A 12,265-nucleotide genomic window follows, 5' to 3' on the forward strand; every position below is an offset into this window, starting at 1 on the left:
GAGTAAGGGGAGGAGCTGAGATTCCTCATGACGTCATGAGCACAGATTTCCAAATCAGCGCGCTTGAGCCTCCGTTTTTTCAAAGGCGAGCAGAACAGCTAGTGCTCGTTTTACACCAAACGCAAGTTTTAGCAACTGGGGGACCATAGGCAGGCTAGGGGAACTCATATTTATGTTAGAAAACCTCATAAATTGAGATTTTCATGTCATGGGACCTTTAAATGGACCTTGAGTCTAATAATAAAAGGATGATGATGATGATAACACCTTGCCTGAATCGAAATGACCTCATGTATTCAAAATGAGTGTACGCATATCAAATGATCGGCGACAGAAGAACGTCAGCAATAACAAACAAGATATTGATTCTATGTTTGTAACGTCATCACCAAAATATACAATTTCATGTTTGCCATCTAAACAGAAAAAAATAAGTGTATCCGAAGATGCCCATTAAAGACGACAACAACAACAGATATTATTACACGGCTTTACAGTAATACTCACATATATTGGCCGTTCCTTTTGGTATGGGCAGGTAGGAGCCCACGCTCCAGGCCCTGCCGTGGTAATGTCTCTTACAGCGGCTGCAGTCGGGTCCTGTGGTGTTGTGCTCACACTCACAGCCCAGCCTGCCCTTGTCGTACACACAGGTGTTGGCATGCAGGTTGCACTTGCACCTAAGATGAATGGATAGGCGAGAAGGGGGGAGAAAGACACAGGAGCTGTTAATAATAGAATGTTTTTTCCTTTTTGTCTGGCATGTGTAAAAGCTCTTGTTGTGGCTTTTTTTGTGTTTTGTATCCACGGCTTTTCGATTTTATTTTCATTTATTCATTCATTTATTTTAATTGTAGTCCTAGAGCGTTATCAGATTTGGATGGTGGCCCTGCAAAGCCTCATTATGCATCCATTTCCAAAAAAAAGAAAAGAGAAGAGTAAGGAAAAAGGAAAAAAAAACAATGGCTAAATTCTGACTCTTCCCGCGTGGAGAGAGACATCAGAGGAAATCGGTTCCCATTAGCCACTTTCAGTGCTAAATGGAAGGCGCTGCGTAATGGCAGCTAATTGAAGAACAAACCGAGGCGCCGGTAACGAGGTAATGGTTTAAAGAAGGAGACGCCAGACGCCGACTTTACCCCCAGCTCTGACGAGCTTCTCTTGAGAAACAGGAGGCAGGCTTCTGAGTTAGTGCGATGTGAAACGCAGGGCCAACCTGCAGCCACAAGCCCCCAGCGGTCAGCTGTGTCAGTTATAAGGTGGAGGGAGAAGAGATCTCTGGCAGACCTGACAGATGCTCCAGACAGGTAAGTGAAAATAAAAAATGTCTGACATTCTTCTACGTTTTCTGGGAGTAGAAAAAAAGAGAGGGTGGAAAAAAAAGGATACCAATATATCATCAGCCTGCGAAGAGGGAATTGTTTGGAGATAGTTTGAGGTTCACTTGTGTGAAGGATCGAGGCTTGAACTCCCTCGACGGACAGCGGGTAAATTGTGTGGAGAGAGTGCAGAATTCAGCCCACTCATTTTACTGAGGGCTGTTTTCATCCGGTAACAAGCTCTGGAGGAGGCCATGCTGTTTGAAGTAAAACACAGCCCTTCTACATCGTCCTGTTTACAGCATGTGCTCGAAAAACACATTAAATGACCAGACACACAAACAGGAAATATGCCACTTCTATCATGATGATGTCGTTGTGCTGCAAAGATCAAAACAGCGATGCAAAGTTTTCGGTCAAACACATGAAACAAACCAAATTAACCAAACTTTGAAATTGCCTTGCAATTGTCCCGAAACTTGAAACACAATCTAAATTTTTCAATAAAAGCTTAAGTTCATAGACATATTATCGAATCAAAATCAATTATCCCCCCCCCCCCCCTCCGCATCCATACAGGAAACATGCAGTGGAATACCTCTGCATGTTTTTTGCCATCCGAGATCCAGGCAGCGTCATATTCCGTCTGTACTCAAATATAATCCCCCAGTGTGTGATTCAGCCCCCGAGAGAGGTAAAAGGTTACGCTGGGTGACCTCTGGATCACGGAGAGCTTGGTGTATTTAGAAAACATTTGAGACATAGGAGTCGATCCGAAACCCTAGCCTTCCCCAAGCGGCGTCAGATGTATCGTTGTTTCATATCAGTGCCTGTGTTTGTTTGTACTACCGCCTTCCGAAGGGAGGATTTCTCCCATTTTAGACCTAAGTGATAGGGATCTGTTGCCCACGTCGCTCAGGAACTCAAGGCAAGAGAGAAATGATGGGATCAGTCCGCAGCCCTTCTTCTCTTATTGACTTCCGGGCCTTTGTGACATAAAAGACTGATGGATAGCTACATTGTTTGAAGGACACTGTAGTGCCTGTAGAGAATGAGGTTTATCTGTACCAAATTAACATGTTAATGAGCTGTGGTATGGGGGATTTGAAATACGCTAACGACGATTACGACAGAAATAAATACAGCTTGCGGCTGTCCACTTAAGTCTTCTCAAGCAACTGGGTGTTGTTGTTTTTTTGTCTACTTTTTGTAATCTTTTAATCTTGACAAAGTTGTAACAACAGATGCTGTGAATGGGCAAATATTCCGTCTCATAAAAAAAAGGTTTGGAGGACCATTTAGTTAAAGTAAGACATAAAATAAAAAGTGTAGGTAAATGATTTAGCAAATTTTTGCACTTTTCATTACATTGAGTAGCAATCCGAACTTAAGTTGCCTGTCCAAACTGACCTATCTGTTTCCATCTGGCTTGGTTCTGGACACACGATGAGGAGAAATGCTGTCGTTGTGATGAACGGTATGAAAGTTATAGTTTCACTGACTGCAACAACAGACTGCATAATCATTGGAAATGTCATTACATGTTAGACCTACTTTAGGAAAGGCAGCCGCAAGCATATATTTTTAATCAAACATTCTGTTGTGGAATTACATTTTATTGCTTCAAGAATGCGTCATTGGTGTATTTTTGATGAAGGGAATTTAGGGATATGTCACAACCAAAATTAAGTGGGTGTCAAGAGCCATAATGTTGTGATTGATCGTATTATTGAATAAAGTCCCCTACACCAGTTTGTGACTTCCACAAATGACAATATAACAACTTTGGGTTTTCCGCATACAATGTGTATTGTATGCGGAATTGAGATAATACTTTTTCAAACTTTTGAGAATAAAGATTGGAAGAGGAGTTTAAGAAACTACCCTTCTTAACCTCCATAATAAAGAATCGATGCTGCACACGTCATATTTCTCACCGACCTCAGTCCGCCTTCATTTGGTTAATGACAAAAATGAATGATAGTCTGCAGTCGCCAACTGAAAGTGTCATTAATTAAACAGAGATCATTATGAAACAGAGATCAGCACAATATCAAACATTCTAAACATCATGGCTGCCTTTATTGGCAAAGTATCGGTGCTGACCTTGCTAGAGCACAAACCTGTTCCAATTACAAATGTATAATGCAATTACGGAGCTGGTGGGAATAACGCCTGCAGGGACAGTTTCATTCCCGTCCCTAGGCAGGGGTGGGAGTGTAAGATAAGCAAAAACCAATTGAATCAGGGATTTTCGCCGCTAATTCACAAATGCATTTTAGTATGGAACATCTAAGTTCACTTTTGTTATCCAAGTGGTGTTATCAACTGGCACAGAACAAATGCCTCTGGATGCAATTGGACAGGCCACTGGCCAATCAGATCAATGAAACATGTAACACATCAGCGGCAGCCATCTTGGTTGTTTATGAAGATTGCCTCAATGGCGCTTCCATAGGGTGCTTCTCTGGTCAGTCATCGTGTTAAACCCGCCCCATTTTGGAAGTGATTGGCCCGTGCCGGGCCAGGTCTACTGGATATCTGTCTGAAAGGGTTAGGGAACCAGATGCATATGCCGATTTGTCTGGTTCCCAGTCTAGGATGAAATCTTAGCAAACAGGGGATTTTTGATCAGGCATGAGATTGCTGTATATGGTGCCCCCTTGCTTATACCAAGTTTCACTTAAGAAAGAAATGGCTCATGTGAGAATGCACATAGAGTTATAAGCAGATGAAGGGCATTAAACATTTAGCATTATTCAAATTTCCGAAGTTAGACTCTTGGATGACATGGCTTGGATGACACGGTGTGTGGTGCAGTAAATCTGTAGTGCCCCGAAAAGAAAAAGATTTACGTGTATGAATAAGGTGTGTAGTACGATGAATATCAGAATATTTAGACTCTTCAAATACATTTAATTAGTATATACATTGTTGTGATTGAAAAAAATTAACTTTATTCACAGTGTCTGGTACTTTTATTTATACTCAATAACCACTTGTTACATCACAATGTTATTGTGTTCAATTGTCAGTTACTTATTCAAATGCATTCCAGATATTATACAGGAGTCAAATACTTTAAAATAACAATGACATTACGAACATCTTTAAACCATCAAATTGAATGTTACACTTTTTTGGTTTAGCAGCTTTCCAAGTGTCAAACAAAGTGGCTTTAAAAATGTCTTGTTTTTAATGCCCTGCCTGTTGAAATAATAACATATAAACATCTTTATACAACAATGAATAACTATTTAAATGGAGAAAGGTTGGTCAGGTGTATTCATCTGCACTGAATGCATGTAAGAAGGGTGTAAGAAGGGTTTGCACATGAAGTTGAAGTTCTGGCCAAATACAAGATACAAAACAATGCTCTGCTTTCGGTAAAGGGTTAGTAAATGACATTATAGACAAAGATGGCGAGTGGAACTGGTGGTACTGTTGTGTTGGAATGATTGGTCAAGGCAAACATCCTCACTGACTATGACACGCTGAAGCCCTCCCTTGTAATTATAAGGGCATTGATTTCCACAACCCCTTCCCGTCAGCAGGCACATACCACTTTCCCATCTGGAGATGCGCCAAGGTGTGGTTAATCAGGCCGTATCACAAAACTTCACAAGCTAACCTTTACATTTTTGATGGGTTTTGTTGACATCTTCGGCGTATCACTGCCTCGCAATTACCTCATACAACCTCCAGAATCTGGGTGTTGTTGTCATGGTATTGAATGGCTTCATCAGGGTGGTTTTGTTTAAATTGTCAACTTTACATACACTACATAATGGGTTGGTTATCCTGACAGCTATGTGAGTGTGCTATTCTTGGGTTTGCCTGTTGTTATAGGGGCTTTGAGTCTCTCACACTGGTGAGGGTGGGTGCTTCTTTTCAGGTTGAGGTAGGCTTTCTCACATGTCCGTCTGATGCCCAATGAGTCTGAGTGTGGGGACAAACATGGCAGGCACTGAGTCGCTCTGGCAACTCTGAAGTTTCCTCTAGCAGAGACTCAGAGGCTGTGTCAGTGTCAATGTCTTCATGCTGGTAAGAAGACATGGATGTCTTCTGTGAGTTCTAGATGAAGGACAGAAGACAGCAATATTTAACACACATTTTCTTCGATGATTGTCATCTTATGAAAAGGACTTGTATGTAACGTGTGTTTAACTCTTTTTAAAACAAAGTTGGACTATACTTGACTTGAGAATGAACCCTAAGCCTGGAAGTTATGACATCTTAATCGTTATTTACTCAAAGCTCTACCTTGATTTGTCAATTGGCTTGTCTTGACAAAGAAAAATAGCCTCTAGCACTGCTACTGAACCCCCTGACTTTGTCTCGGATTGCCGTCAACTGGCTTTTTATGTCCTTCCTGAGGTTGATCTCCCTCTTAAAAAAACCAGCTCTCGCTGGTTTTGACCTCTCTCTCCGTCTGTTTCGAGAGGCTTCTGATGTGGTTTCTGGCTCCTCTGTCTGCCCCATCCGAGCATACAAAACCTTAAGTAGTATTGCTGCTGAATGGATGCAACCTGACTCTAGATTGCAACGTCAGATGTAAAATGTGATAACATGCTGCTAATCTCCTTACATCGATAACATTACAGCGTAGCTCACGTAACAATGGTGGTTAACTCTTAATGGTTGTTAAACATTTTGCCATTTGATAACACGTATACCACAACAATCACATAGATAATATAAAACGTATGGTTAATGGCTAACTTAATGGTTGACAAACACTTTAAAATGTGAGATTTATGTTACTTACCAAGCCATGTGTGTGCAGTGCGCCGTCAAGATGTAGCTGTTACAAACACACAAGCCTGATACATGTTTGTCTTCTGGCTTAACCGCTGGCTAGCAAGACTTTTGATCACACAAAACTATTTCTCTTAAGACAAGGCAAAGCAAGGCAACTTTATTTAAATAGCACTTTCAGATACAAGGCAGACTCAAAGTGCTTCAAATATGAACATTGTCATACAATGTTTATATGTGAAGCTGGATTTCTCTATCGGTTGTATACGTCAGGCCAGTAGGTAATCCTGTGAGATGGTCCATCCATTGATCGAGTATGAAGAGGTCGGCCAATCTGGTCCCATTGGTCAATGTTCACTTTTCACAAGTAATGCTCGTGGTCAGGGAGTGTGAGTGACAATACATACAGGTATAAGAGAAACTCGTTTTTTCTTCTTCAAACGTGTTAGCCAGCGCTGGCTAACGGGTTCATGAAATATTTATTTTCACAATATGGCCACAATGTGTGGGCATACTCATGTCAGCATCTGCATTCAATTTAATATAATTTGATTCAAAAGGTGCACAACAGCACAGGAAAATGGTAAAGCAGAGGCGAATCTTCGATGTCTTTATGACCCCGTCATTAAGAGCAAATTGTTTAAGGGAAATAATCATGTAGGAAAACATGCACATCCAATGTACATTTACTGCATATATTATTCATACAGATCTTTTTCATATTGAGGATTTCACTCGCCCATATGCCCAACATGTTCCCACGGCTATGTCCCAGCCTGTTGGGATTTGTATGTTTGTTGTTGTTGTACATCTTTCACTAGATCCAACGTTTAATCAGACGTATAATTAATTTAGCATTGGAGAGTTATGGCCCGTATAATGCATCAGGCCAGGCCTTCAAAGGTTTAGTCACCAATTTCAGATGATGCGAAAACAAACTCTAAAGCTTTGATTGGGGGTCATTGAAATATGTTATCTACCAAGTTTGGTGAATATTTGACTGAATGTGTGCCGAAATAAGCCGGAAATGTGTTCCCCAAAAAATCCACAGTGACTGAAGAATTGTATAGGCACAAATTGGCATGGCCTGTTTCAGTTGAATCGACATTATTGTGCCAATGTGTGCCAATGTTGGCACAATAATTGTTGTGCCAATTGCTTCTCGTTTCAGAAGTAATTACCCAGAATGTGAAACATGTTTAACCGACCATATGTTGGCGTAATTGATACCATGTTTTAATATGTTAAGCATCGGGGGCACCTGTCCATAAAGTATAAAAACTTAAGCACTTTGTACTCTACAAAGCGCTCTAGTGTTGAGATTTAAATTTCGACATTCCCCTTGGCCTATAAAATGTAATGCTTCATAAAAAACCTGAAACATGTAAGAATAAAGAAAGTAATAGCAGGAGATGATTTTCCTTTTGTCAATGAAACAAAGCGATACAGTAAGTAGATAGACGTCTTAAATGGTTAAATAATAATAAAGAAAGTAAAATAAAAAGATAATTAAGATACAGAATAAAAATAGTGTGGCCTGCTTTACAATCACCCTAATAACAATAATAATAATACTAATGTAGTGTTAAACTGCAACAGTGAGTAAAAGAGTTTCATTAAGGCTTTAACCAGGGGTTTTTGTATGCTATTCCCCCTGCTATATTAAGATTGGCTCTCGGTTTAGAGACATAAAGCTACCGTTGCTGCAATCAAATATACTTTTAAATGGTCAAATTGAAGCACAGGTCGCATGGCTGATGGCTTCCGTTGCAAATGAGTGACTCAACGCAACGCCCCCAGTCCAGATTCCCCGAGTGCTGGGCAGCCTCAGAGCAAACGGCTCCCTGCAGTCCTTAACTTTTGAATCAATTAAAAGAACCTGCTCCATAAAATTAATGAGTGGGGTGTACCTTGCTCCCCTTCAGCTCCCCCCAAGTGAATCGCAATGAAATTTGACCTTCCGCTTAATTAAAAACCAGCCGAATCTGGATCATCACTTCCCAGCCTGGGCGCGCGCCGCATCGATAGGGCAGACGCATCATTCTGGACACAGGGGAACTCTGGAATGCAATGTTTTTGCCGTGGGCATTGTCATAATGAAATCACAGAGTTATTCTCCCCAAGACCAAGTGTGCATGTGTGTGTGTGTGTGTGTGTGGGGGGGGGGGCAAAGAGGTCCCTGTGTGGGCCGTTAAGCCTCCTGAACTAGCACAGTTACAAAGACATGTTTCATGAAGTTTTAATGACCTTTTGTCTTGGGCCCAGAGAAGCGACGATAGGTGTTATCCATTATCCAAACAAGAGGCTTTCCCTGGAAGAGTTAAAGAGATCATTCTCCCTCCACCACCCCTCCCCCCCTGCATTTTGCTTTATGTTCAATACTCTTCCATGAGCGTAAATATGCTATGCTCTCACAGTAGATTAAATGTTTATTTTAGTGTTTGAGTGCGTCAGGTCGAGGGAGATAGAGGGAGAAAGAAAATTGTCCATCTGTAGTGTAGGCACTCATTTTTCATATTGTAAGACAAAAACTTGAAAAAGATGGCAAAATCATATTTTTGTAAATAGAATAAGTGATATGGTGGGGTAGTAAGTATGTGTTTTGTGCAACCCGGTATCACGCGATTGCGTGCTCCTGCGCACGAACGTTAATCTATTGAAGCGTGTTCCAGAGCACGATAGTCCGACTTTTTGCGTGTTACACAGAACGAAATGTAAACCAATGCATTCTGAATGGGAGTGTTCTAAGACAATTAACGTGCTCCACAAAACGGTACGAGAGAGAGAGAAAGAGAGAGAGGGAGGGACAGAGAGAGAGAGAGAGCGAGAGAGGCTTCAGAAAGGGTGTGCGCAGATAGTACAGTGCACCCTAGTTATGTTTATGCCAAAACCACAATGCTATATGTATATATATATATATATATATATATATATATATAGCCTAATTATATATATTGCCTATATATATGTATAGGCTATATATATAATTAGGCTATAATTATATTATTTAGCGTGTAATGAGACAATCTATAGCCAAATTGTCGAAGATGCCCGAGAATCTTCGGGGATATCAGCATGGGAAATCGGCGAATTAGACCCATGAACCTATAAAGAAAGACGTCATCTCAAGCGGAAGAGAACGTTTGCGGTGCTGGTTTGTGTCACGTAAGTACAGGGCTCTCATGTCTCATGCATTCGTGAGTCACACGCAATTCAACCCATGCACACGCTCGAACCTGTGCCGTGTTCCAATACCCGTACTGTCCGTACTTACTAGCCAAAATTTGAGTACGCAGTACGTTCCAATTCAGATCCGGCGAAAAGAAGTATACTTCAAGGACCCGGATGCCGTACTCAAAACGGGCTAATCCTGAAGTGTGGATCGAAGGACACTCCCCGTACTCAACGGCAGCCATCTTAGCTACGTAGCGGAAGAGGCGGAGCCAGGCTGAGCCAAAGTCGGCGCATTTTCCACATAGCCTGCATTAATAGAGTCATTTTGTAGTTTTTATAGTTTTTATAGCTGCTAGGCGTAAAGATTTCACCGTTCAAAGCGGGATGTTTATTGCGGGGGAGGAGCCACGGCGGCAGTCGTGATCGTAATTTCCGGTTAGTGCACCACGGAGTACTCGATTTGGAACAGCACTCACATCTGAAAAAATAACGTAGTAGATAGTGCGGATAGTAGACTTCCTTTAAGTATACTCATGGAAGTACGGGTATGGTCTCACGAAAATACGTGACACTGTCACGTTATTTAATCTATTGAAACGTGATCAGGGACACGTAGGCCTATTTTCTAAATTTTGTATTTCAATTGGAAGTAGGCTATTTGTCGTGTCACGAAGCATGACTTCCAAACTAAGGTTCTGTCCGGGAGCGTTCTCCCTAATGTCCCTTATGGAGCTCCGTACAGATCATTCATTGTTGAAAATTGTCTGTGATAACTAACAAATGACAGCTTTTGGCCACCCGTTTCTACTTAAAATTGTCTGTGATAACTAACAATATGACAGCTTTTGGCCACCCGTTTCTACTTTCACCTTTGATACTGAGAAATTGTGACAATACACGGATAGGCCTATATTAAATGCAGGTGCGCTGCTCTGTAGGCAAACCGCGAAGGAAAAAAAGGGTAGCTGCTTCATCTGTTCTTTTTAGAATTGTATGTCTTGATGTTTATTTTATCTAGCCATCTATTCTCTTGTTTTTGGCTATGTGAATGAACGTCCGCGTCGATGCCTCGATCGCAAGTCCAGTGTCGCGAGCGGACGTTGCCATGACATCTAGAAATCATACCGTATTTAATGGGTTGTAGTGAGTGTAACATAATTCACCTACAGTATTTTGTTATGTGTTGTTCTTTCAATTGTGTTAGGCATGTCGTTTACTGTCTTGGTGGTTCAGGGATCGCTGTCCCTTTTAAGGATTACGAGCGTCTCATGACGTCAGAGCCCATGCGGGATTTGTTTACCTTCAGCACGTTTTGATTTCCCTTTTCTCTCTTACTAAATAAACGAGTCACACAACTGTGTGCTCAACGTGCGAAATTGTGTCTCTCACTTATGGCAATTTCCACAGGGTTATCATTAATATTGATGTGTAGGGGTTGTTTATAACTCGTGAATAATATTGTTTAGACCACGGTCTGGGGGAATACTCTGATTCTGACCCTTAACTCCTGATATAGCCATACAGACACCTGCTAAGTAGTTCCAGTCAGTGTTTAGATAAATCTATGCCATAAACAGAAATATTATAGGCCTTTATTACACGGGTCTTCTCAATGCCGTGGAACGCTCCGTTCACTTGCATGGGTAGTAGTCCGGTGACTTGTCTACCCCAGCGTCTACCATTGCTAAGCGACGTCACCGTCTTTGCGGACAAATTATTTCTCTGCTGATCAACACTACAAATGGCCAAAAGACTTGTATCCCCCCCCCTTAAATAAATACTATGCGGAATTATTTTTATTATTATTCTCATTCAACTTGAACATGTGTTTTTACAGTAGAGTGGTGGAGGGATGACGTATGTTGGCCAACCCGGAAGTGAGCGTCGCCCTGGATTCCCTCGACAAAAAGCCAACGGATTTTGGATTATTATGAATTGAAACAATTTATTAAATAAATATTTGTGAGATGTCATTACTCATTTGTGAGATGAGTTTGCTTCCTATTTATGTCGAGTATACACCCCTACTGTCCACAAGCATCCCCCCCATATGGATTTGGAGAATTGTTGCCACGTCCCAGTGGTGGAGGTATCATATATATGAAAGAGGGCATTCAATTATACTATAATGATCAATTAGGAGGCCGAAGCCCTAAAGGAAGTGATGCAATAGGTGACTGAGGGTCAACATTTGAGAACCCCTTTTATCAAAGGGGGTCTCAAAGGACTCATACGCTTCAACAGCGGCTGCAGCAGAAGTGTTGAGACGAAAGATGATATGAAGACATTCATAGAATATTCGCATTCACATGATTCTTCGCACGACCTGCAGGTTGGAGAGACTGAAATAACCCCCAAAATGAGTAATAATGTAAAAGCAGCCAAGTCCCACAAATTGCTTGAACTATTTTTCATTCCATTGTTTCGTTGATATGCATTATTGAAAAGCATATGGATTTAATGCAATATCCACAAACAGTTCAAAATGGTACCATGAAATGTCTTTTATATTGTATTAACCAGTTCATTTCTCTTTTGTGAAAGTCACCAAAAGTCAAAAAAAGTTAAACGCAAGGTCACAGGCTAACAGGAGCTGTGTTGGGAACCAGCAGCCGAGAGCTTCCATGGAAACTTTCTACCCATGCTAAATAGATTTAGTTGGCAGTTCCTTTTCTGCCCATTTTTTAAACTTGTGGAAGCACTTTGCAGTACTGGGAGACACCATTTCTAACGGCAATGGAGCTAGATTCTAAAAATATCAAAAGATGCCCAAAGCAAATACCTTTAACCCATAGTTGTGTTTTATCAAATTAAAAAATGTCAGTTACATTGACCACAAATTGAGCAGAAATATTTTGCATACAAATCTTTAAATAGTTTAACCACATTAAGAAAAATACATTTGTTAATTTTTTTTATTAGTGAAGCCACAAGTTTTGCACATTATCCAAACATAATACCTGAAATGTTGATATTTCAGCCCTTTCGGGTTAAAACAAGAGAAAAGGACAACC

The 12,265-nt window shown here is 40.9% G+C and overlaps 1 protein-coding gene across 3 annotated transcripts in view; it reads right to left on the minus strand.

The window, feature by feature from the left end:
* The window catches only part of LOC132462850 (netrin-G1-like), a 63,191-nt gene that overhangs the window by 11,953 nt on the left and 38,973 nt on the right, over positions 1–12,265 (minus strand). For all 3 annotated transcript variants that reach the window (XM_060058613.1, XM_060058611.1, XM_060058612.1), the window contains exon 4: positions 508–680. In XM_060058613.1, the coding sequence (XP_059914596.1) occupies positions 508–680 (173 nt within the window). The remainder of the gene's footprint in view (positions 1–507; positions 681–12,265) is intronic.

The sequence above is a fragment of the Gadus macrocephalus genome, chromosome 8, assembly GCF_031168955.1.
Source record: "Gadus macrocephalus chromosome 8, ASM3116895v1".
NCBI classification, from domain to species: domain Eukaryota; kingdom Metazoa; phylum Chordata; class Actinopteri; order Gadiformes; family Gadidae; genus Gadus; species Gadus macrocephalus.